Genomic DNA, 25,560 nt, shown 5'->3' with positions numbered 1-25,560 from the left:
GCTCTCCATCTTGAAAATAGTTGTAAGACACTGGCATTATAAAAACACTTCAAGTTTCCTAATTTTCTGCCAATAGAACCAATTCTGAAAAGGATGCTTGTTTCCTTGTATGTCTTTATGTTTTCCCTTTGAAGTAGACCTCTGAGGTCTATTTATCTGGGAAAAATGCAATCGAATCTGAGTTATGAAAGTATGGTCAACATTTTTACTTAACTTTGTTCTGAAGCTTCCACTACAAATTCATCCAATGAAGAGGCCAGCTACAATTTTGAGTTTCTGTTACTAGACTGAATTTCAACCAGGTTTCTGAAAAGAATGTAACTTCCAACAGGAAAGCCTAACTTCCCATCTCATTTCAGTTTTGGAAGCACTCTAAGACAAACTGTCATTTGACCTAAAACAACAAAATATTTCCATATCAAACACACAAAGATCCAGTTACCAGGAAAACACGGTGCAGCCTGATACAACAGATCAGTGACACAGTACTCTCTGACCACATAGCTAGAGAATGTGGGAGCTTCACAATGAACAAACAGGCTGCAGCCCAGCCCTGTCCGCACAGAGGGTGCAGTACAAAATCTCACCAGAAACCCCCTCAGCTCAGAAGTTAAGATTAGAGTAACTTATTCCTAGCACCTATATAAATACTTCATAGGCTTAATGTCTGTATGTGAGAAACAATGCTTACAGGTATTTTCAGACTATGATCCCCAAACAGATGCAAGTGATAATATAAGTCCCTCTATTGTTCAGTTTCTCTAAGAAAAACTCCACCTACTTTACTAAGCCCAACATTATGGTATTTCTTTTCCATTATTTTCTTCACTGGTTCCTCCTCCTTGAAAGTAATGAAGCAAAATCCACGCCTCTTGTTAGTTTTGTTGTCCATGGGGAGCTCTATCGATTCAACCTGGTAGAAGACAGTGATTGTATCTTTTATCCTGCCATTCATGCCACTTCAAAATTATTCTAACAGGTCGTATTTGTTAACTGAAATTATTTAGATTTGAATATGATAATGTGCCTCCTTTATAGGGTATTACATCACTAGAAACCATCACCGTAAACATCACCTTCATTTGAAATAGTGTTCATAGAAGAAAAAAGTCTTTTACACAATTAACTCATAGTATCATTTGCCCATTCAGGAACTCATACAAAATACGGTACACAAAGAATATTTTAGTTGTGCTGGATAAATAGTATCAATTTGACTTTCAGTTTTAACTCAGTTAAGACTGAACTAACTAGGTGTTTTGAACCCTGAGCAGACCTGAACCTTCAAGTTTTGTATGAAAAAGATGTAGCTTTGTGCAAGTGCATAGATCTGTTTATCCACAATGCTGCTAAAATTTTATGTTTAAGTATTACACCTGACTACAAACACAAAGTTCTCCTTACATGTGGCACATGAGACTTAAGCCTAGACAAACAGTAGTTAAAAGTCTATGGTCCAGAGTGAACCATCAGTAAGGTAGTAAGACGGCAGGTATATGACAACCGAATTCCCTGACAACAGAGCTGTCATGACCTGATGCTGGCAACATCTAAGAACTAAAAGGGAAGCAGCAGCTGTACCAAACTCATACAAGGCCAGCTTTTAAGGACTGCAGTGGTATTTTGTTCATCTGCACCACCAAAAAACTGGGGACAGAGAGACAGAGACTACACAGTTGCAAAGAATTGAGGCAAACTGTCTGAATCTGTGCTACAGCAGATCAGCTGAGGTGGCTGAAGAGCATCTCACCCAACTGACCAAAGCAGCATGCTCAAAAACATTGCCTCCCACATCTGTCCCAGTCAAGACGGTCAGACATCCCATGAATCAGTTCCTGACTCTCTGGCTTATCCCTGCTCCTCCTTCCATTAACCCAGTTCATGCAACTCAAAGCCTGTAATTAATATCCTTATCATTTAAATTCTGACCACTAAGACACCTGGAGCTACAGTGGCCATTGAGCTTATAGTAGCATCCACGCAAGTTGCATTTGGGGGCTGCTTTTTATCACTAAATTTATGAAGACAGAACAAGTTTTACAAATATAAGCAGTATTTCACCACGTACTTCACCAAAACCTCCAAAATATTCCCTTATTTTCTCCTCAGGCGTGTCTGGAGATAAGCCCCCAACAAAAATCTTTTTAATGGGTTCTTTTGTTTTCATGGCTTTAGCTCTTTTTGGATCAATGACCTTTCCATTCAGCTTGTGTTCTTTCTGGTCCATGACCTGTGGAAAATTAAAACATGATCTTACTCGTGGTTCAAGCTAAATGTTTCACTGAGCAAGGCCTAGTTATTTTATACTTAGTTTTTGTTAATGCTATTGCTTCAATTTCAATACTTTGATTACAGCAATAATTTGTTGCACAAAACAAACAGTTCCATGATTTTGATCACTTTCCACTGATAGAGAGTTCTGATAAAGCTTTTCAAGAGTCATCTGGAGCAACATATCACCCAAGGGAAGTAAGAGTGTATCTTTTCTCAGAAAGTCGTCTACAATCCCATCCCCAGACCTCATGAAGTAAATAATCTGTACCTTAGGTATCACAAAAGGTCAATGAAGGTGTAAACTTTTCAGTGTGCTGTCTCAACAGCATTTTAGAAAGGTTAACAGCTAATTTTTGCTTGGATAAAGCCCAGATCTACCAAAGCCACTGGTTCTACTCTATAGGGGTTCACATTGCAGCTCTGCAATGCAAAGACTTGAAGTTATTTGTAAATTACTGCTTTCACAGTAGTAGGCAGCAGACATTTATATACAATATTTTTAAAGTGCTCAAGTCCAGTGGCTTGCAGTACACTCCCCTGCAAGTACCCAAAGCCATACTTTGGGAATCACTGCTGATCCTGGCCACTGCATCACAACTAAGACAGTTTAGGAAAAAAACCATTTCAATAAGCATCTTAAATATATTGTAATCTCAGAATCATCTTTAACAGATCACGTACAAACAACTATGCATACAATCATCCAAGCGCTGTATCACTTCTACCTAAAACTGAACATGTTGTTTTGTTACATTATTACCTTATCTACACTCTCCGATTCTTTGAAGAGTACAAAGCCGAAGCCTCTCGATCGCCCAGTGATAGGATCTAACTTCAGAGTGCAGTCTACAACTTCACCAAATTTAGAGAAATAGTCCTTCAGATCTTTCTTTGTAGTGTCCCAGCTAAGGCCGCCAATAAACATTTTCCTGTTAAGACAAGATGGTTAATCTATTAATGTATGTTACCCAAAATCCTGTACTTTCAAGCTTTATGAGCTCAGTTACCTAATGTAAGGAATAGCAGAATTTTATCAGTGATACTACACACCCAGGCCTGCACTTTTTGAGAACTTTTTTAAATGATCCTGGCCAGATTAGATAAAGACTTACATGTACACAAAAGTTTTGCACCATCTTCTGCTGCGGTTGTGTGCTGGTTTTGCCTGGGAGAGAGTTAATTTTCTTCATAGTAGCTGGTATAGAGCTATGTTTTGGATTTGTGCTGAAAACAGTGTTGATAATACAGGGATGTTTTCGTTACTGCTGAGCAGTGCTTACACAGGATCAAAGCCTTTTCTGCTTCTCACCCCACCACTGAATGGGCTGGGGGTGCACAAGAAGCTGGGAGGGAACACAGCTGGGACAGCTGACCACAACTGACCAAAGGGCTATTACACACTGTATGATGTCATGCTCAGCATATAAAGATGGGTGAAGAAGAAGGAAGAGGAGGACGTTCAGAGTGATGGTGTTCATCTTCCCAAGTAACCATTACATGTGATGGAGCCCTGCTTTCCTGGGGACGGCTGAACCCCTGCCTGCTGATGGGAAGCAGTGAATGAATTCCTCGTTTTGCTTTGCTTGTGTGCACAGCTTTTGCTTTACCCATTAAACTGTCTTTATCTCAACCCATGAGTTTTCTCACTTTCATTCTTCCAATTCTCTCCCCCATCCTGCCACAGAGGGAGCAAGCAAGCAGCTGAAACCACAAAGAGTAACAAAAAGATATTTTACTACTTCCTTACATCCCCATCACAGGATTAGTTCCATTATCTGTGGAACCTCCACATAATTGCTTATGAAACAAACACAGGGAGAATAGATTTCTAAGGCAGTGCAGTTAAACAGAAGCATTTATGTACTAGTCTGGACTGGACATATGCCAATATTAGTAAACTAAAAGAAATAAAGAAAGTTCAGGCAAATTCCCTTCCCCAGAAAGCAGTAAAAAAATCAAAGTATTGGATGGTCAAAAGTTATCTTTCCTCCCAAAAACATGATATAAGCACCCAGCATAATCCAATACAATCACAAGAAATCTTCCCAATATATCACCTACAGGACCAGTGTTGCTGGGCAAACATGTACAGCAGATAACTCTGATCATGACTTGTATTTTCAAAAGCACACTGGAAGCTTGGAATCAAACAATGACCATCACATCCCATCAGCAGGCTACAAAAAAAAAAAAAAAAAGCCACAAAAAACCCCCCAAAACCCCCAAACAAACAAGAACCAGTGTCTTGAAACACTTCACGATTTGCATCAACTAAAAATCAAACCAACATGTACACAAATAAAACATTCCTAGTTATTAGGCACAGGGCTTATGCACACATTCAAAAAAGTATTTGGTTTGAGATGATCTCATACTGATAGAGAATATTTTTACAGCAGGCTCAAAAGAAAAAGTATGATCCATTATGATCTATAAAAATGCTTTCTACAAAGCTCTGCCCATTTCCACTGAACCAACTTATTCCACAATCACACGCAGTTATCAGAAAACCTGAAAAAACACTTTAGCACATTTCCAACTCCTCCACTTTCCAGACGCAGACAAATATTTCTGCCAATCGTGTACAATCACATTGTACTTCTACAAGTCAAACACTCTAAACAAAAGCTGCTCATGTGAACTAACTCTGTTGATTTAGCTGTGCTCTTACAGAATTAACAAGAGCATTCAGCTTCTGACAAACATATCCAACCTCCATATGTATGAGGAGGTTCAGGAGCTTCAGATGTTTCTATAAAAATTCTTGAACTCTATAAACAGGAGCAGTGATTTCCCATCCCTTTATCCACTTTTCCCATTAGTTCCAGATCTCTCTTCAACAAAGTACCACAAGCCCTTTCTAGCGTGACATCTTACTGTCTTCAGGACTGATATGGAAAAAAATGGTCCATAGTGGTAAACCAGCAGCCTCAGAACAGTAAAGACAGTAATTCAAAGGATGCTTTGTTTTCTTGTAGTCATCCATCATTAAGGTACTTTTTTGTTTGTTTAAGCAACAAAACAGAACACATACAAAGGTTGCAGCATCCTATTTCTGACACATGGGGGACAGTGATACTCTAGCAGTTACTACCGAACATACATTTGCTATGTGACATCAAAACACCTGTTTTACAGTGATCAACAAACCATTAACATAAACATACAAAACCTGTTTTATAGTTATTAACAATCAACATTAATGTACAAAACACTGCTTTATATCACTAAGCACATGACAGACCAAGAATACAAGTTTGAAACTGACAGTCCTCTGAAGGATTTTCCTCCCACCATGCAGTAACTGCATCTGTGCGTCCAGTTACAGAGCAGCAAAACATGACTGCTTCAGCTTGCCACTACAGAAGTTGACAGACTACTGCAAAACTGAGGTCAGATCAAGGCTACAACACAAACACTAGCACAACAATTAAGGTGCAACGTCACAGTGCTGTCAAAAGCTTGTAAAAAATGTACATTTCCCAAACCACAGTTTGGCTGGTGTAAATCACATCAGCACAAACAGTTTTCCAAAGTAACTTACCAGAAGCATAATGAGAAAGCTTTCAAACTTCAGACTTAGCTAAACAGAGCTCAGACATCACCACGACTAGTGGCTTTGGCCTTTCTCCAACAGGCTAGTCAGTAGGTTGTCTGGCAGTTGCCAACATGGATTTCTCAAGTCCACAGTTCTCTCTAAGGAGATCTGAGGGTACAAGAACCTGTGAACTGTTTTCTCCTGAAGACACCATCTCTAATTGCTAATGCCAAGGAAACACTGATGTACTTGCATCCAGCAGCTAACAAGGATTAGTGTTTCCCCTCTACTATAAAGAGAGCTGTCAAAACACTGTTTCCTGTGCAGCATTACCCAGCAAGAAGTGACATTCCAGCAAGAACTGACAGGTCAAAAAAACGACTGAACTAAATCACAAGTCAATGTATGCTACATGTAATCACTGCCCAATGTCACTGCACCACTCAGTGACAACTTTTTATAGGCTGTGCTGACTCGAAAGATGGGCTTCTCATGAAAACCCTTTAATAGGTGTGTATTCAAGGGCAAAAAGTAAAACAAGCTATGCAAACTGCAAAGGTACTTAAAGCCATTAAGAGCAGGTGAGAAGTAACAAAAACATTCTAAGTTTTCACTAGTCCTAGCAAAACACTCAAAAACGGTTCCTGCTCTCTCTCCCTGCTCTCAGCAACATCCCTGATTATTACAGAAGGAGGAAGACACTCAGGAAGGTTTCGCAGCAAGTCTCTACAGAACACAGTAGTTAGTGTTCCTTTATCCAGTTTAGTTTCTGAAGACCTGAAGCTTGGGCTTCTTATTGGCCTGAGACAGCATACAGCAGCAGCCTGTTCTATAACTGGATTTATTACACGTGAATTTCACCTGCTCTATAAAAGCGACACTGCCACATGCAAAGCATCAGGTAGAGACCCTTAGAAGATTAAAAGTTGCCTTCATTCATTATGCTGCCATGTAAAGCAATCTTTCTCACAGCAAGTTTCATGACAAGAGGAGGAATGATTGGCGGGGGGGAAGAAGTCAAGGTGCCTCATGCCTCTCACTGACAGGCAACTGACATACCATTTCTGTTTGCAACACAGGGCAACACTGAGTGATTGCAAGCTGAGCATTCAGCTCCACTGAGTTACAGTCCTTAACACATACACCACACGTTAACTTTTAGAAAACCTCTTCTATGAGGACAGGCTGAGAGAGTTCGGGTTGCTCAGCCTGGAGAAAAGAAGACTCTTGGGAGACCTTATAGCAGCCTTCCAGTACTTAAAGGGGGCCTACAGGAAAGCTGGAGAGGGACTGTTCATAAGGGCATGGAGCGATAGGACAGGGGGCAATGGCTTTAAGCTTAAGGAGAGGAGATTTAGATTAGATATAAGGAAAAAAAAACCCTTCACTATGAGGGTGGTGAGGCACTGGAACAGGTTGCACAGAGAAGCTGTGGATGCCCCCTCCCTGGAAGTGTTCAAGGCCAGGATGGATGAGGCTTTGGGCAGCGTGGTCTAGTGGAGAGTGTCCTTGCCCATGGCAGAGGGTTAGAACTAGATGATATTTAAGGTCCCTTCTAACCCAAACCATTCTACAATCTATGAAAAAACATCCTCAAAAAAAAAGTTTGTAATCTGACACACATCACACCAGATGTGCACCTCAGGACCACTCACTGCCAACTGCCGTGGGATTTGGGTTGATGGACATGAAACTTTCCCCACTTGATAGCACCATTTGGAACTCTGTGACATCGCTACTCCAGCTAGTTTTGAAACCGACCCAGAGCACAGTATCACCCCCGACTCCCTACAATGCCTAAGACCAAACGAGCTACCGACCCCGCTGCACCTTCCAAGAGCACGCCAAGCCCCTGAGGGGCGTTTAGGTTTGCACCCTCCAGGTGAGCCACCAGCTACCGCCCGAGCCGCTCCGTTCCGGGGCGAGCAGCGCTACCCGGCTCGCCGCAGTCACTGTCGCGGCGCGGGGGTCTCTACCCTGCTCGTCACGCCTCGGTGCTCCCGACAAAGGGGAAGGCGGAGGTGCCCAAGCGGCGCCACCCGCCCGAGCCCCGCCGGCAGCCCGCCCCCGCCAGCCCGGTCCGGTACGTGACGTCGCCGCGACGCCAAGTAAACAAACAGGGCTACAAGTGGGGCCGCGCTGGGCCCGGCCAGGCCAAGCGGCGCCAGACTCCGACTCCCACCCCAGCAGGACAGCGCCAAGGAGACAAAAGCCGCGGGGCGCCTGTACCGCCCCCCACCGCTCACCCCTCGTCCTCCTCGTTCTTGCTGGCGTCGATCTTGGCTCCCTCCGATTCGATCCCGCCGCCGCCGCCTCCCCCGTCGGCGTTCCCCGCCCCAGTCCCCGCCAGCCCCTCAGGCTGCTCCACCGGCTCCGCCGAGCTGCCTCCAGCGCCCGCCACAGCCGAGTCCATGGCGAACTGCTGCTCCGACATGGCGGCGCCGCCGCTGCGGCTGACCCGCGCCGGCCGGCGACTGCCCGCCGCCCCCGGCCCCGCTGCCCCCTCCCCGCCGAGGCCTTAGCCCCGCTCGCGGCCCCGCCGACAAGACGAGCGCACAGAGCCCTCCTCCTTTCGTTCGCTTTTTTTAATGGCGCCGCCACCGATCCAACCTAAAATGGCGGACGGAAGGAGCGCGGCGAGCGCAGTCACGTGACACCGCCTCCCAGGGAGACGCTGCGGGGGGGGCGCGTCGTCCCCGGAGCCGTTGGAGCTGTCGGTTGGCGACTGTTGCCCGTGAGCGCCGCGTCTCTTCTGGGGCGGCCTGCCGCCAACAGCAGGGCTTTTGGGTGGCCGCTGCGGAGCACGGCACAGGGCGAGCGGCGGCTCGAAGTAAGGCCGGGGACGCCCTCCATCGGACAGCTGATGGGCACCTGCCCGATGTGGCTTTCAGCCTTGCAGGGACCCGAGCCTGCACGGCTGGCCTGCGCCGAGGTCCTGGGCACCTCGCAACCTGCACACGGCCCCTGGAATATCTAGGGCCTGAAAGTACCAAAACTAAACTTTAAAAACAAACAAACCCACAAACAAAACAACAAAGCAAACCCACCAAACCAACCACTTTTAAATTTAAAACGTAATTTGCTACAGGTTGAACTAAACCTTGGCTCTTAGACACATTGTGGCAAGAGAGAGCAGTGCTTGCAGCCACCTAGAGGCACCACTGTTAAGGACAGCTTCTACATCCAGCTCCACTCTGGTTAACTTGGGAGTACAAACTCACATGCTGCTGCGGCTTCTCTCAGCGGCGTCTGCCGTTTCTTTAGTTTGTAGCCAGCGATGTCAGTGAGTCTTCTCATCCAATCTAATTGCTAAGATGGCAGGAACCTCCCCAGATCTAGCAACTGCTTAAATTCACAGCAGTTATGATACACAGCTCTTCTGTAGGACAAGAGAAGAAAATACCAGCTGCCTGAGAAGTAAACACTGAAAATACAGTTTGGAAACTTTCAGACACCTCTACCTAGACTGCTCCCTTTAGAAGTTTGCAAGACCAGTCTCCCCTGTGAATTTCACCTTCCTCTTCTAACAAGCAAGGTTTACTTCTGATGCATGACTAGGTATTTGTGCTGCAAAAAAAACCCTTAAGGCTGTTGCAATCCTTTGGCCTTAGGCAAAATGTGTATGCTCACTTACCCATCCCAGCTGTTCTCCTATTCAAAAAACAACCTGCTGGTTAAAGCAGTTTCCCTTCTCCAGCAATCATTCATTCAGGCTTTTGTTAAGTTGCTTGCTAGTATCACAAGATGGGAAACCTGTTTTCTGTTCCAGTTGAAAAGAGTCCAGTACAGGATCTAACTTGAAGGAACAGATTCCAACTCGTACAGAAATTAGTTGCTGAATTGGAAGAGACAGGGAGTAATTGCTCTAGGGAAGTAATTAAGAGTTATAGCCTTGAGTATTCTAGAACCTAAGTACTTGAAAAACCTTTAAAGGTGATATAGATCTCACTATCCAACCCCTCAAGCAGTGCTATCAGAGTAAGAAAGGTGCTGCTGTAGTAGTAGATCCCTCTCTTGAGGTGTATGAAATTGGCAGTATTGTGCCACAGACTACTTTCTCCTCTTTTCTGCAGCTGACAGGAGACAACTCTGCTGTCTTCCACAGTGATGCTAACTCACGGCACTATACTATGGTGCTCTCAAGACAGGTCAGGAAAAGGAGTGGGTTGTACTGACACACTATTTTGTCTTGGGCCATTTATGATCTCCAGAAAGGTACCTGCCCTTCTATACAAATAAAAATATAGTTGTAACACTGTAAGCTGACAGCCAACAGCAAGACTACACGTTCACTTAAGTAAGCATTTATTAGAGAATCCTTTAACATGAAATTATACAAATAAAGTTTGTATAAACACAAGTCCACATTGTGTCATAACATGAATGGCAAAAAGAAAGTAAAAACCATAAAAGAAAACTAGTCAGCTGCTATGTACAGTTGGACACAGTTGTGTCGTACACTAAAAGTCTTTTACAAAATAGTAATTTCCTCTCACGGAGACCACCCTCCATTCACTCACGATGCGCTGCAAGATGGCTTTGTTGCAGTATCTCTACCTAAAAACCAAGAAAAAATGTTTGTTAGATCTGTGCAAGTTACTACAAGAATCGTTAAAAGGTCCATTTTCATGAACTGCTTTAAGTCTTCTATATATTCCTTTCTTCATTATTAAAGATCATATGCATATTTATTAAGGTAACACAAGAGGTTTTGTTACCCATCAGTAATTTATCTTCCCAAATATAGCCATTCAGCCTATTTAGGAAGCTGTTCCAGAACAAAAACCACATCCAATTTAGACTATTAATCAGGCTCTGGATCAGTTTCTTTTCCACTGGAAAGACTGCCAAAAGGGTTTCCAATTATTTGTTTATCTATCTAAACGACTGCTGTGCAAACACAAGTCAGGCCGATTTAGTTTGGTCCACGTGCATATGATCTTTAATGTTTTTCCAGATTTAAAAGTTCGTTTTGGTTTGCAGATTTCACTATTAGCTATAAAAAGAAAAAAGCAAGCATTAAATCTTAAAGAATGCACACTTAAAATGAGGTTCCACAATTGAAATACAACACTAAACAGAAGACCAAATGATTAAGCTGTAAAGGCATTTATGTACTTTAACTCCTGTAAAAAACCATTTAAGTTAAGACACTTAATCTCCAAAAAGATTAAAAAAAAGAAGCCAAAGTCTGAAGTTTTCCACTTTAATCTTTACGCTGGTACATGAAGTTGGAAGAGACCATACCACAGGACAGCGTTTTCTGGTGTATGCCTTGCGCTCTGCCTGCAACGTGCGACCCCAGAGATAGACGTGGTCAGGGTGACACACGGCCTGCAATGAAGTTCCCGCTGGCGGGTACAAACAAGGTATAATGTCAGAGTTAGAAGACAACATTCTTGTTTTCCTTAAGTTGTACCCATTTCAGTACTTTACCTGTTAATACTTCTAATAAGTTTAATTATTCCTCTAGACCACCTGGTACACAACGCAAAACAGAAAAACTCTTATGTTTTTCTGAAGTACTAAAGAAGATAAAGTCACGTTTTTACAAAGTTAAAGATCTATAGACACTGTAGGCAAAGCTGGTTTTAAAGAAAAAGTATTTTTTAAAGTTAACGAAAGCTTAATTAAAGGAAAAGTCATGCTATGCAAGTTTTTACTCTTCATTTGTCTATTGATCTTTAAATTAGATTAGACATACTCAGAGTGGACCTTGCACTCATGTACACACCTGTTTCCTCAAGTATAGGTACTGCTTTAGTACGGCTGGTAGTTGTTTTGGTGATTGCCGCCACCACGAGAAGCCTTTCCATATGTGCTTTGTTGACCTGTAGATAACAGGGAGGGGGGAACATAAACAACCCAGAAGCATCAAGATTAACATCTAACACTCTGAAAGAAATTGTTCCCATACAGTACACCAACAGGGCTACTCCTTAGAGCCATGCGTTATGAATAAGAGGTGTTACAGAACAAGTTACTAAGAGAGGTCTCTGTTTAAAGATGCATGCTATTGTTATCTGGAATGAGATTAAAACCCACTTACCACTGTAATCCGTGTATCCCGGCCCATATCCGTAATTGGGATAGTTGTACCCAGAGTAGTCATATCCTCCATAGCCACTGTAGCTTTGATCACTATAAGCGCTATTATAGTTTCCATATCCTTGATCATAGTAGTTATTAAATCCTTGATTCCAGTTTTGTCCCTGACCTGAAACCAAATACAGCATTTAAGTTACAGAACTTATTATTTCACTCCTCTCCTATATCACTTCATCTAACTTTCTATGGCAATCTTTCTATGCCAGAACTACTACCTGTAAGAATCCTCTTACCTTCCCAAGAAAAATAATTTTCTAAAAAGAATTGAGGCATCTCATTTGCATATGAGAGATGGGTAATAAGATCTTATCACCCACAACAATGTTAGACAGTAAGTAGTCCAGCTCATAAAACAGACAGAAAAAACAAAACACAACACTGAAGGCATACACTACATGTACTCCCTTAACTTCCATTTGGGACCTTTAATTGCCTGAACACCAAGTTATACCACAGGATCCGCTTTACTGCATTGTGTTGGTTGTGACTGCTTGATTTTTTAAGACTGAGATGTATCAACTTGTAAAGTAACAGCTGATTGTTTCTCATCTATTTGCAAGGTGTAGCAAAGTGACTGTCTTCCTGTTTACCAAATAGCTCATGGTTTCTCACCCAAGAGCCAACCAATAGTGTATCCCTTCATCTGAAAGGATAATTGCACTATCCATTTAGCTATGCTGCCAACTGTGGGTATACAAAAGCACCCTACAACCAGCTTGCCACTTCACCACTTGAGCACAAGCAGAGCAAAAAGAGATTCTTAAGCTTCCACAAGCAACCACAATCATCAAAATACCATTTACTGAAAGGCTACTTTCCACATTCAATTTAAACATGAGATATGCATGCAGCCCAAAACCTGGAATATCTACAAATATCTTAGTGTTTGGTACAGACACTTAAACATGTACATTAATTTCAACATCCAAAACACTCACCCCGTCCACGCCCCCTTCCACCTCCTCGTCCACCAGCTGCATTGCTTTTTCCTCCTTTCTGCTGCTGCTGCTGCTGCCTGTATACCTCTTTGGGCTGTGCTACTTTGATCTCACACTGTAAAGACAGAAATTCTTTAACTCATCAAGAATTTTGAGGCTCAATTTTATGAGGTGCTTTCAGGGAATCCCACAGAGATTGTTTATTTCACATGCTAAGAACAAGAGCTTCCGTACCTTGCCTGAACCAATTTGATGGTATCTGCTTTCTAGTAACTTCTTTACTGGCTCTTCATCTGTGTACGTGATAAAACAGAAGCCCCTCCTTTCATTTGTCTTTGTGTCCATGGGAAGCTCAATGTTTTCAATCTGAAATCAAAAGTACCTATCAAAACCGCATGAAATCTATAAGCCACTTTTTATGCTATCAGAACCCTTCAGCAGTCCAATGTTTATGCCAACTGCTTTTGACAGCTATATATCAGCTCATTACACTATGGAATCATTAACATGCATATAGTTTCAACAATTCCTAGTTTTATGTAAGCCTGAGCCAGCTCTCTCCTAAAAAAATCTTCTGTCTTAAGACTGAGGCAACACTGTACTTGAAAACCAGAGCTTGTGTTATATGTTATCATACTGTACCTCGCCAAAAGCGCCAAAGTACTCCTTAATCTGTTCTTCAGATGTATCTGGACTCAACCCACCAACAAACACTTTTTTTGGTGGCTCCTTCCCTTTTAGAGCTTTTGCCCTTTTAGGATCTATTAGTTTCCCATCCAGTTTGTGTTCCTTGAGTTCCAACACCTAAGCAGCACACAAGGAAACAAAGTCTCAGATCACTACAGTGACCCAGGCAGGCTTTGTGCCATCGATCCACAATAAATCCACCCACCTTCTCCACACTGGCAGCGTCCTTGAAGAGCACGAACCCAAACCCCCTTGACCTCCCAGTGACTGGGTCTGTTTTAATCGTACAATCCACAACCTCACCAAACCGAGAGAGATACTCTGTCAAATCTTTCTTGCTGGTGTCCCAGCTGAGGCCTCCAATAAACATTTTCCTGAAACGCAATAAGTACATAGGAATACGCGTATGTACACGCACACAGCTGGATGCAAATGCACGCGTGGAGCACGGAGCAAGCTCACTCGCGGCCACCGCAAGCCAAAGGCGATCAGGTAGCCACGGCCAGCCGGCTCGGCCTGCAGGGCCTGACAGCCGCGCCCGCTGCTCCAGGCTGCAGGGGCAGCACCAAGGAAGCCGCAGCGGCTGTCCGGGCCCGGCCTCACCGTTACACGTGGGCCAGGTCTGCGCGCCGTCGCCCCCCCCCCCCGCCCCGAGCCCGCCAGCAGCGCGCGCACCCATAGGCTGCCAGTGACGTCACGCCCCCTGACTGGCAGCGTCCCGCCCCCGCGCCCCATCGAAACTGGGTCACCGGCTCGGGACACAAAGGCGGGCGCGGCCATTGGCGTAGGGAGGGGGAAGCTCCGCCCCGCCGGATCCCGCCCCGCCAGGGGCCACCCCCCCCCCCCGCCAAGGCCCAGGAAGGCGAGTGAGGGATATAGAGGCGCGACCCCTCCAGCCCTACCCGTCGTCCTGCTGGTTCTTGCTCGCATTGATCTTGGAGCCCTCAGCGAACTCCTCCGGGCCACCGCTCATCTCAGTCGTGTCCTCCATGGCGGTGCGAGGGTGGCGGGACTGCTCAGACGAGCGGCGGAGACCTGCGCTGGCGAGAAAATGGCGGCGGAAGAGATCCGGGCACCGCCTGCGCCGCCCTTATATAGCCGCACCGGCAGCCAATCAGCGCCGCCCTCTCGCTCGACGCCGCAGCGCCCCTGGCGGCTTCCAGCGGGGCTGCAGTACCCGCCCGCCGGCAGGCGGCCGGTCCTCCCCGAGCACACAGGCCCCAGCCTGGCCGCTCCAGGTGCGGTGCCGGTACGGCCGTGCCCTGCCCCGGTGCCCGGAGTGCGGCGTGCAGCCACCATCACCGCCTGCCTCGCCCCTCCACGTGCTTGGTGCTCCCCGCACCCTTCGCGCCGCGGGCCGTGGGGCGAGGCGGCGGTCGCTGCCCTGGGCGAGGACGGGGAGTAGGGGACCGGGACAGGCGGACACCGGCGCCGGGGCTGGGCGGAGGGGGGGATAACGTGCAACCCAGAAACGCCGTTCAGGAGGCGGCGGGGCGGGCGCTCCAGGGGCGGGCACAGCTGGCGCTGCACTCCCCGCCGCCGGGATCTCGCCACCGCCGCACTCACCTCCCGCGGTCCGCAGCAGCACGGCACAGTCCGGCCCGCCCCCCCGCGCAGCCGCAGCCGCAGGGCGGAGCGCCCGCCGCCGCCGCCGCCGCGCTCACCCGGTGCGCCCCGCGACGCACGTGCCACCGCTATGGGCGTGCTGCCGGTGCCGGCGGAGGTGCGCGCCATCCTGCTGGACATCGAGGGCACCACCACCCCCATCGCCTTTGTCCAGGTGAGACCCGGCGGGGAGGGCGGCAGCGGCCTCCCCACGCGGCCGAGAGCCCTGCCGGCACTGCCGGGGGGCTCCGTTAGCATCGCTGTTACTATCATGATCCCCCCAAACCCTGGCAGCCGGGGCGGGCACGCTGCGCCGGCCGGATTTCTGTGACTTCAAGTCCCCTTCGCTGGCACGGCCCCTCTGCGGGGAAGAAGCGCCTCTCCCAGCGCTGCAGCCCTGCACAGGGCAGGCCCGAGTTTCCTTCAGAAGCGTAAAAGCGTGACACATTTTTCTGTGTTTTTCTGAATAATGCTCATGAAAAAATATGTCTCCTTTAACCGATTGCCTGCCTCTTTTGTGGGCAGGAGAACAGGGAGCTATTCAGATCCAGGAAAGTGCAGCAAATGATTTTTTTTTCATGGATATAGGGCAGTTGGAGTTCGCTCAGCCTCATTTAGGAAATGCCCTCGAGCATCACTGTTGCTCAGATGGCTGGAGCTGCAGGACCTCACCCGAGTTTGCAGAGAGCCTGAAGTACTATCCTGGGGTTATCCACTGCCTTTTCACTTCAAAAGGGTGGTACAGTCAGATGCCTCTGGTGTCACCAGAGACGTATGTCCTTCCTCCAGCATGCACAGGACTAGTATAGGGAGAGGGTAGCACAGAGAGTCATCAAGGGTACATTAAAAGGATTGTACTAACAGCAAATACATATAAGCGGCTTCCCTTGCTTCGCTTGCCTAGGAGAAGACTTTAGGCTATTGAAAATGTTGGTTTGGGTGCAGAAGCTAGGGGACTGGGAAGTCTGTAAGGCCAGCAAGAGGCATCAGGACAAATGACTGTAAATATGCTATTAAAATATGCAGTTCTCCAATCACTGCAGGTGCCTCCTCTCCAAGAGGTTTTCATCCCTAACCAGGCTCATGTGCTTCACAGGAGAGAGCAGTTTGTTTGTGTTTAAGATGTCGAATGGAATCATTCCATTCTTGCCATTAACCTGTATTTCTCTATGAGATGTTATAGCTTTTGGTGGATCTTTTTTTCCAGTAGTTTACAAAGGTGCTTTGTGACCTACATGGTGGGCAGAAGCCTTGCCAGGCTTTCTAGGTGTCTCTGGTAACACAGTTTGACAGATGAACAACATGACCTACATCTTTTCTGTCCGTGTTCTTTCAGTGCTCTTGAAGAAACTTCAGGTCTAGATGGCATTACAGCTGCATCCCTCCCCTCAATATCTTTCAATTTAAACAGTTTGAACAGCTTGGATTTCTTAGTAAATATCTAACAGAGCAACAAAGTTGGATATATCCACCTTGAATCCATTTTGCTGTTGTGCAAATAATGTACGATACGCCTGGGATGGTTTCCTACTCAAAGTCTTTCTGTTGCAGGGAGGCCAAATGAGTTACAGTTTTCAATAAAACTCAGTTTGTTGGAAATCCTGAAAATGCTTTAAACAAGTTATTTCACTTGGACTTTCAGTTAATCTCCATAATTTCTATTATTTCCCTTAAAAGGTCCACTTTGGTTCTGCAGGCATTTTATTTTTTAATATTAAAGGATTTTATTTAATCCCTTCTTTATTATTAGAATTATTGAATATGCAAAGTAAGGAAATAAGATGAGCCAGTTAATGGGTGGATTAAGGAAAGATACCAGAAAAGACAATATTTGGTGACCCCTAGTTAGAGGTCACCAAGTCTTCTCTTTTGCTAGGTCCACCCTGGCAGAGAAAAGTAGATGGCAGGGGAGAGATGTAATTTGATGAACTACATCCCCTGGGATTTGCCAGATCTCCTGTAAAAGAGCAGATTTTCACTGAACATTGTGACAGTTTGCATGGGCATTGAGAGGGAAATTGACCCTGGTTGCTTGAAATCTTGTAAGTGCTGAGTACAACATGCTATGTGGGTGTCTACTCACAGTAAAAATACCACCCTTTCTATACTGGGTTTAACATTGCTGTGAGCAGTTGCGAAGGCTTAGGCAGGCTGTCAAGCTGTTTGCTGATGGCTGTTTCTCCATCCTGCCGAGCTGTGTCAGGGCAGCCACATCTGGGGCTGGACATCGCTGAGGAGCCTGGCTGTCCGACAGTGTGGTGTGGTGGGGCGATAGCACCCATCTCCTCAGCATGCACAGGAGATGAACAGAGTGATGGGAGCTATGCACAGCAGGCAGGCTTAGGTCTCCTGCTAGCCAAGATAAAAGAGAAGCGGGTGAAATTACAAAGGTCGGTAACAGCCCTGGTTAAACCTGTTCAAGAGTTTGCAGCTGCCAATTTTTACTGAAAGCTGAAGTCTCAGTGATGGAGGTACTTCCTTGCAGGATGCAAGGAGTCTTTCTTCCACACAAACTCATGGCCTTTTAAACATAGTACATAATTGCCTGGGATCACTCCTGACATCAGTAAATCATCTGTTCCACTGTCTGTCCACCACTCCAGCTGTCACATGGGTGTCCCCTCTTGGACCAGACAGATGCATTTGCCAATGGGCCAAGGCTTTTATCCTTTTAAAATCCACTGAATCATGGAATACACTGCGCTTTTGGAGGCTGTTTGGAAGTTTTTCTTTCCCAGCACAAGAGCATGAAATACTGCTTTTGGAAAGCAGTTGGGACCTTTTGACATCCAACTTGTAAGGGAAGTTAAACCAAGTCACTGGGTTGGTTGCATTTCCCAGTGGATACTCTTTAATTTCCTCTACAATTTAAAAGATAGCTTGAAAGCAACTAAGCTCAAATAAAGGAAATGAGAAAGTAACTGGGGGTATTACAAGGCTGTTGATTTCCTTAGACAAGTTTGTGGTAATTTTCTAGGCATTTAAGAGATTTTCCTTTCCTCTAAATTTACATTGTTTTAAAAATATACAACATGGAAAATGCAATATTGGAGTAATAGAAAATCCTGCAGTTCTGCCACCACATCACGCTCTCAAGACCACTGTTTCCTTAATTCAGTAATAAGTTAAAGGTGACATACAGTGAGAAGAAAAATACCACTGGCCATTTTTTGAGGAGAGATGAGCTCAGTCTAGTTTCCTCCCATCTCTGCTCCATCCCAAATTTTTCAGTTAACAAAAGTTTGGTTCTGTACCCAAAGGAAGGAGCTCCCTGCCCTTCCCCTTGTCCTGAGGCTCTTCCTGCACCCAGAGATGCCATCCTGGTGGCTCCTTGTGGCTTCTCAATTGTGAAACACCACTAATGACAGCAATTTGTAATTACTTCTGGTTGCCCTTGGGATCTCCAGGAAGGTTTGTAATTCTCCTCTGGCACTTTTCCCTAACCCCATTTCATTTGCAAGAATGTCCTATGGAGCTCAGTGTCACTGGGCTAGACCTTTCTTTTTAAAAAGGTCTGCTAGCTCCGGTGAGAAGTTGAGATGTGTTTTCAGAACAACCTTGGTTAGGAGAAGCACTCCATTAAAAATAGAGTAGTATAACTTGTCAGTTCAGAGTATGTACACAGTCAGCCTTGTACTCCTCAGCTGATGGGAACTTGGGGTCACATCTGCCATTTGAGACATTTTTTTGGCAAGCCCAGGAAAAGTTATCACCCACCTTTCCATCCTGGGATTTAAAAATTGCGGCTACATAAGCATTTGTGCAAAGAATCCTCCGGCACTAATCTTGGCCCAAGGTTGGCTCTGGCCGGCAACCAGGCAGACACCATTGGCAGGCAGTTTTGCAAACTGCAGTACGGTAGGGGAAGCTCAAGTGGAGAAAATAACTGTACATACCAGCATGTGCAAACAGTTGCTTTAAAAGCAAGCTGCCTTACCTCTGCCAGGTTAAAGGAGCTGCCTGTTTTTCTTGTGTGCTGCCAGGAGACCTTGTTCCCCTACATCAAAGACAATGTGAAAGAGTATCTGCGTGCTCACTGGGAGGAGGAGGAGTGCCAGCAGGACGTCGGACTTCTAAGGAAACAGGTTAAGTAATGGAGCTATGCCGTGTGTCTGGTTTTTTCACAGCATGCCTGAGACTTCAGGTCACTCAGTCTCCCCCAGTCACCCAACATGAGCCCATATCTCTCTTTGCCCCCCACAGAAGCTGGTTGCCTCAAGGGGCTGATTGTCCCCCACCCAACCCCTGAGGCTGTGCTTGGGGAAGGGCTGGTGCTTGGTAGGCAGCAGCTCAACTGCTTCCCTCAGCTCGCTTTGGTATTCACAGCCCCTGAGTGGGGGTTGAACCATGTCTTGTCAGCTTTGTGCCTGCACTGTGCCCTTGCTGAATCCACCAGCTGCAGCTTCCAGGTGCCTGTTTGGGAAGCAGCGTGAAGGGATGGCAGAGTACTTGTCCTGCACAGGGCAGCATATCCTGCCTCTGCACAGGGACACAGTATCAATTTGAGACCTATGACTGTCTGAAGCCAACGGATGCATTTGCTTCTTTGCCTTAATTTCAGTAATTAAATAGTTAAGCAAATATAATTCTCATTAGAGTATTAACAATACAGCTACATTAGTGCTAATTGTTGGTTTTGGAAAGTACAGTCCAAGCAAGTGTTTCTAGACACTACTGAAGTCTGAATTTCCCATTGAGAAAAGCATTCAATTAATGTTGTAACCCTTCATACGAAGGGCAGTTCAAGCTGTCCCCTACGCAGAGGTGGATTGATGCAGGTGTTAGACCCCTTTCCTAAACTGAGATGTTGAGACTGTTCCATCTCTTCCCTCACCTGTTTTTATCATGGATGATTTCCAGGCTCAGGAGGACTCCAGTTTGGACGGGGCCGTGCCGATCCCTTTGGAGAGCGGGAGCGGGGAAGAAGAGCTGGAGCGGGTCATCCAGGCAGTTGTAGACAATGTGCACTGGCAGATGTCCCTGGACAGGAAGACCACAGCACTGAAGCAGCTGCAGGGTCACATGTGGAGGGCAGCCTATGCAACCGGGCACGTCAAAGGAGAGTGAGTAACTGTGTGTGTGAGTAATTGTGTGCCCCTTTCCCTGGGGCAGGTATGGGGTACATCTTTCCTAGATGTCTCTTAGCAGAATAGCTTCATAAGGTATTCCTGGAAACAGCCCCACATACAAATGCAAATAGGATTACTACCTTGGTGGAGAAGCCAATACATTTATGTTCAGTTGTGGCTTAAGCCAGGCCACTGCTGTCATGGAACCAACTGCAAACACTTCATTTCAAACTTGATCATGCAGTGAAACACAAATCCATTGAGCTTAATCTTTGGATCTAGGGAACCAAAAGCTTACAGTAACCTTGGGATTGACCAAGTTGTCTCAGTCCCCACTGGGAAGATGACGAGTGAGGGTGTTTCTCCTTAAGGAATAATTGACAGGTACATGCTGGAGAACAGCCAGTTCTCCAGCCACCAGGGTAGGGTCTGTAAAGGAGACAAGGTCTGAGAAACAGAACAAGGTAACGGAGGTGTGACACAGGGTGATTGTGCTCCCGTTACTGGCAGAACATTCATCTGGGACAACTATCTTCTGCATTAAAAATTCAGAAAATGTCTCAATATTTCTCTACAGAAATTTCTTGGTAAACCAAAAGACTGAAGCACAAGTATGAACCTCTTACACTTCTCTGTCTTGCATTTTTTTATCCCTGAATTGCACTCATGTTTTGGAACAAGCCTAAACAAGCCAGGGTTGCAGGGTCAGGTCCTTTCAGTTGTTTCCTCCTGCCTTTCCACTTCTTTTTGTCTTCAGGCTCCTCTTTATGTTTCAGCCACAACATAAGGGTACATAAGCGAGGACAACTGGAGTTAAGCCTGATCTTCTTATTTAGGTCAAGAGATACTTGGTTAAACTATGCATTTCAAGTTCCTAAGGAAGTAAAACAAACCATTAAGTTCACAACGTGTTTTGCCAAAGGAAGAATGAGGAAGAAGAAAAAGAGCTCACAGGAAAATGTGAATATCTGCCAGAGAAAGCAACAAAACCCAAAAGCAAGTCAAGAGGGACAGCCATCCTGTTGGTTTTCTTTTCCAAGACAGGGCTAATTGTCTGACAGTGGCCCAAAACCTGTGGAGCTAGCCTTGCTGCGTGGCAGCTTCCAAGGAGTGAGATCTCTAAAGCCTCCCCCTTGCCCAACTGTATCCGGCACATCAGTGTCTGAAATCCAGGCACTGAACTCAGCATGTGAAAACATGAGACTGGCTGAGAGTTCCGGCAGGTGCCGTACAACCTCGAAATATTTTCAGCTGACACCACAGACATTTAATAACTATGAAAAAAAAGTGAACTTTTATTTTTTAAATACGTAACATAACAAGGCCCTGAACAGATGGCCAAGAAACTGGAGATGAAGGGGCCAGCTGATTGCTACAAGTCTGCAAAACTCAGTCCAACACCTCCTTTTGCATTTATTTGGAGTCCTCTTTCTTCAGGTGTTAAGGTGCTCAGATCCCCTTTTTGGGGCAGTACCTTTGGGCCTTGGCCCAAGTGGCCACCCAGAGCTGTGCAGTGCAGGTGGGAAGGCTGTGATTTGGACTGGGATGAAAACTCGGTTCCCAGGGTATGACATGTCCTCCAGCTCCTCTCTTTATCCTTCTGCCGTATCAAACTCAAATACCCTCCCTGCCCTTCTGAGGCTGTGGCTTTTCCTTATCAACTGTCACGTGTTATTGAGGGACTTCTTGTCAGCCTCACTTCATCCCTCCTGAGCATCCTCTAGCCTTCAGTTTCCCCCAGTACATCGCTCATCTTGTAAATGTCCTTTGCATACAAAGAGCTTTTACATACATCTAAGTGCAGCACTGGAGAGGTCTCATGAAATAAATGAGAAGGGTATGAGGGAACCAACAGACATGTCTGTTAGGAGTTATGCAGCAGTTGCCTTAGCTTTGGTCCTCCTTCCCTCTCACAGCTTTGCTCCCTGCTGCTGGGCTTGTCTTTGGGCAGCTACTACCTGGCAGTTAGTCGGAGCCTCAACCTCTGCTCCCCTCTCCAAGTTGGAGGGGTTGGAGAAACTCCTGCTAAATGTTTGAAACAGCTCATCAGAGCTGCTGTCTGCATAGCAGTCAATGAGCTGCTCAGTTGGCTGGAGCTAAGAGTATACCATCTGCTGTTGAAATAGACTCCCTAGCTGCAGAAGCCCTGAGCAGATTGAGAATGACGTCCCTTTGCCAACTAATGGGACAGTTGTCAGAGTGCCTGGCTAAAGGTGTCCCAGCAAGTGCCTCGGGGTTTGCCCTTACCTGCTGTCCTGTTTTGCTCCAGAATCTTCGAGGACGTGGTTCCAGCCATCCGGAAGTGGCGGGAAGCGGGGATGAAGGTCTATATCTACTCTTCAGGCAGCATTGAAGCCCAGAAGCTTCTGTTTGGATACTCTACAGAAGGTGATATCCTAGAGGTAGATAACCTTATCACCTTCCTTACAGCTTCTTGCTCTGCAGAGCGCTTCCCTCCCGCAACTGCCCGTGCCGTAATGCTTCGTGAATAGAGTCTGGGACAGGAAGGTGGGGCAGTGGGTTTGACCTGTGGGAGTTAAGCTCAGCCAGTTGAGTATGCGAGCATGGCTGTGTCGGCCCCCCAGTACCATGGCAGAAAGGAGTGAGGTTTAGCTCTGCTCTCGAGGTGGCACTCAGCAACTGCCTTTGCTTTTCTCTCTCTTTCAGCTCTTTGATGGCCACTTTGATACCAAAATAGGCCCCAAGGTAGAAAGCGAGAGCTACAGAAGGATTGCCGCCAGTATTGGGTGCGCTACCAACAACATCCTCTTCCTGACCGATGTCCCTCAAGGTAGGTGTCCTGCTGGCAGGACCTGTGCGAGGGAGGCAGGTGCTCTTTAAATGCATGCTGGTGATTTGTCACAAGCACCCCAGAAATGCTGCAGACTGTCTTACTTCGGTAGCATCCCCTAGCTGCTGCCATGCTCCTTCCATACACATCCAGACTCTCACACAGTAGTGGAGTATCTGTAAACAGTGCTGCAGTGAGGGAAAATAAGTCAACTAGAAAACCTGCCCTTGCACCAGCAAGCAAGGAGAGACTTAAAGCGGAGTGGAGCATTTGCTGAAGCAGTTGGCATGCCCCAGTTACAAACAGGGTCAGTGATTTTCATGACCTGTGCTCAGGGGAGTGGGCAATGTCTGCTGTGCTGCTACATGGCACGTGCAAGTGGCTGGTTCTTTGTGCCACTTACCATTAGGTTGTGTTCAGCAGCAAGAAAACATTTTGGTTGCAAAGACTTGACCCCTGAAAAGCCAGGCTCAGGAAGCTAGTTTAATTTCCTCCCCTTGCTGGATATGTCTTTCTGGCAGAAATGGCACTGGGTTGTGATCTCAGTCCAAGCCAGCTCAGTCCCCAGGAGTTAGCCCTTACCTCCTCCCCAGCCCTGGTAGCAGAGGTGGTGGGAGCTTGCAGTTACCTCCTTTTCCCTGTATCATCTTTCTGTGGCCTTGTGAAAAGTGATGCCTGGTGTGGGCCATCACACTTGCTAAGGCCACAGCCCAACCACTGCCCAGCTTCTTTGTGAAAGGAATTGAGCTGCTCGTGCATGCTGCACAGTGCCTTGGACAGCCATCAGCTGGGAGAGGGGAGGAGATGGCAAGGCAGCCAGCTCCCATCCACTCGCATTACGCGGCAGCTACAGTCATCCACATCAGGTCTGCCAGGAGCCCTTCAACGCCACGTGCAAACACTGCTCTCTGTCTCAACCATTATGGGACATCTTCAAGCCTTAAAGACCCTCACGTGGAGAGGTCGGTAAGCACATCTCATCTCCACTCTCCCCACCTCTGTTTGTTTCAGAAGCCAACGCAGCTGAGGAAGCGGATACTCACGTAGCTGTGGTGATCAGACCAGGCAACGCAGGACTGACAGATGATGAGAAGTCGTATTACAGCCTCATCTCATCTTTCACTGAACTTTTCCTGCCTTCCTCCACTTAGAGAAAGCAGTGCACAAAAGACTGTGCTTCACCTGAATTGTCCTTGTGTAACATTAGGTAACTGTCCATAATCAGAATTTAAAACCAAACCCACATCATGTCTTGGACCTGCAAACTAGCGCGGGCAGGTATGGATGGAGAGTATGTGGTGTGGGGTCCCTTCTGCGGTAGAATAAGAGGCCTGCAGCATCCAGCCGGAGCTGGGAACAGGGTGAGAAGCAGCACCCATGAGCCCTGCTGTTCCTACCCTTTCCCAGCTCGCAAATTAGCTCAGGGGATGCTTCCTTCAGACTCACCCATTGAAATCCAGTGCTGAGACGCCCCACCATGAGCTCTATCATTTTTAGAGTCTGCAAACAAAGTGTATGTCCCCCTGTCCCAGAGGGACCTCCAGGGACCAAGAGGGGATATGAGCTTCTCCCTGTTGGTGGGGTTGCTGGCTAAGTCAAAAAACTATCAAAGTTATAGGGGTTAGGATGTCCAAAGGAAAATACCAATTGTGGGCTACAATACAGTAGGTATGGGCTGCCACAGAAAAAGCCAGCCCTTGCTGCAGGCAAGCTCTTTAGACAAGGAACAACTTAAATCTTGGCTATATCCACAGCAGATCTAGGCACAAAACAATAGAACTTGCATATGGAAGCTGCTTAGAGCTACACAGCCAGCCTACCAGAATGAAATGTATATATAAATATAGCTTTACAAATTAAATTCTAGACCCACCTCACTGCTGCATCATGGTGCTGGGCTTGGGATCCAACTGGCTGAACACCAAAGTCAGCTTGACCATGTTTCTGAAGTATCTCCCTTAGCACTAACACATGGAGCCCCTTCTCAACAGCCAACATCACCCTGTCACACATTCATAGCACTGGTCAGCTGTGAGCAAACCTTGGCAAACAACTGCTCTTGAGGGACACATCCTGCTGCATTTAATAATTAAAGCCCTGCCCTTTTCACCCACCCTACCTAAATTGTGCCAATTTATATCAGATGGTCATGGAGCTTTTCCTAATGTAGTAAATAAAAACAGAGCTTTGCTTTCATTGTGTTCACTTTATCCCAGTATTTAGGCCTTCCTGTCCATCACTAGTGATCCCAGCACCTAAAGGCAAATTTTTTTTAATTTTTTTTTTTTTTTTAAAACCTGTGAACACTTTGTTTTCCTGCTTTTGCCCTCCCTGGTCCTTTCTTTAAAGCAGACAACCCTATCCCACCAAGAAAGTTGTATTACCTCCCTGACCATCTTACAATTTCAGTAGGGGCTCAGCAGGGGCACAGGAGTGACAGCCACAGCTAGGTTATACCTAGTAATAGTGGAGGTAGAGTCTGAAACCCCAGTTCCCTGCTGCTGGCACTTCATGCATGGGTGTCACTTGCTACTTACTCATTTCTGCATG

At 46.3% G+C, this 25,560-nt stretch overlaps 3 protein-coding genes across 7 annotated transcripts in view; 1 reads left to right on the top strand and 2 right to left on the bottom strand.

The window, feature by feature from the left end:
• The window catches only part of HNRNPD (heterogeneous nuclear ribonucleoprotein D), an 11,489-nt gene extending 3,034 nt beyond the window's left edge, over positions 1 to 8,455 (bottom strand). For 2 of the 4 annotated variants that reach the window (XR_012835253.1, XM_075751388.1), the window contains exons 1-4: positions 8,059 to 8,455; positions 3,035 to 3,203; positions 2,069 to 2,230; positions 782 to 913 (exon numbers count right to left, since the gene is read on the bottom strand). Coding sequence is in view for 3 of the 4 variants with exons in the window: in XM_075751388.1 (XP_075607503.1) it covers positions 782 to 913; positions 2,069 to 2,230; positions 3,035 to 3,203; positions 8,059 to 8,246 (651 nt within the window). In the remaining variant the exon portion in view is untranslated. The remainder of the gene's footprint in view (positions 1 to 781; positions 914 to 2,068; positions 2,231 to 3,034; positions 3,204 to 8,058) is intronic. The other 2 variants (XM_075751386.1, XM_075751387.1) reach the window with 2 other exon arrangements.
• Positions 8,456 to 10,100: 1,645 nt separating this feature from the next.
• HNRNPDL (heterogeneous nuclear ribonucleoprotein D like) lies at positions 10,101 to 15,166 on the bottom strand. Of its 2 annotated transcripts, XR_012835252.1 has the most exons (10): positions 15,108 to 15,166; positions 14,448 to 14,585; positions 13,751 to 13,919; positions 13,501 to 13,662; positions 13,093 to 13,224; positions 12,859 to 12,973; positions 11,862 to 12,029; positions 11,547 to 11,643; positions 11,060 to 11,163; positions 10,101 to 10,369 (listed from the first exon to the last, which is right to left on the bottom strand). XR_012835252.1 is itself a non-coding variant. In XM_075751358.1 (9 exons), the coding sequence occupies exons 2-8, from the start codon at positions 14,534 to 14,536 to the stop codon at positions 11,573 to 11,575; spliced, it is 906 nt and encodes a 301-aa protein (XP_075607473.1). In that variant the 5' UTR covers positions 14,537 to 14,585; positions 15,108 to 15,166; the 3' UTR covers positions 10,101 to 10,369; positions 11,547 to 11,572. The 2 variants fall into 2 exon arrangements, 1 of the variants encoding a protein (XP_075607473.1); XM_075751358.1 differs by lacking the exon at positions 11,060 to 11,163.
• ENOPH1 (enolase-phosphatase 1) lies at positions 14,721 to 25,206 on the top strand. The gene is made up of 6 exons (XM_075751359.1): positions 14,721 to 15,325; positions 19,134 to 19,235; positions 20,011 to 20,213; positions 22,489 to 22,621; positions 22,887 to 23,010; positions 24,022 to 25,206. The coding sequence occupies exons 1-6, from the start codon at positions 15,242 to 15,244 to the stop codon at positions 24,159 to 24,161; spliced, it is 786 nt and encodes a 261-aa protein (XP_075607474.1). The 5' UTR covers positions 14,721 to 15,241; the 3' UTR covers positions 24,162 to 25,206.
• The last annotated feature ends 354 nt before the right edge of the window (positions 25,207 to 25,560 follow it).

This window comes from Balearica regulorum, chromosome 4 (genome assembly GCF_011004875.1).
Source record: "Balearica regulorum gibbericeps isolate bBalReg1 chromosome 4, bBalReg1.pri, whole genome shotgun sequence".
NCBI lineage: Eukaryota > Metazoa > Chordata > Aves > Gruiformes > Gruidae > Balearica > Balearica regulorum.
The sequence above is the reverse complement of the archived record's forward strand: the minus strand, read 5'-3'. Positions and strand labels throughout refer to the sequence as shown.

Excerpts from the sequence above, each read along its gene's own strand:
- HNRNPDL (XM_075751358.1), bottom strand. The coding sequence starts at position 14,536 with ATGGAGGACACGACTGAGATGAGCGGTGGCCCGGAGGAGTTCGCTGAG. Across the intron at positions 13,920-14,447 it reads AAGAACCAGCAGGACGACGG|GAAAATGTTTATTGGAGGCC; the intron begins GTAGGGCTGGAG and ends ATTGCGTTTCAG. Across the intron at positions 13,225-13,500 it reads ACTTTGGCGCTTTTGGCGAG|ATTGAAAACATTGAGCTTCC; the intron begins GTACAGTATGAT and ends TTTTGATTTCAG.
- ENOPH1 (XM_075751359.1), top strand. The coding sequence starts at position 15,242 with ATGGGCGTGCTGCCGGTGCCGGCGGAGGTGCGCGCCATCCTGCTGGAC. Across the intron at positions 19,236-20,010 it reads TCGGACTTCTAAGGAAACAG|GCTCAGGAGGACTCCAGTTT; the intron begins GTTAAGTAATGG and ends GATGATTTCCAG. Across the intron at positions 20,214-22,488 it reads ACCGGGCACGTCAAAGGAGA|AATCTTCGAGGACGTGGTTC; the intron begins GTGAGTAACTGT and ends GTTTTGCTCCAG.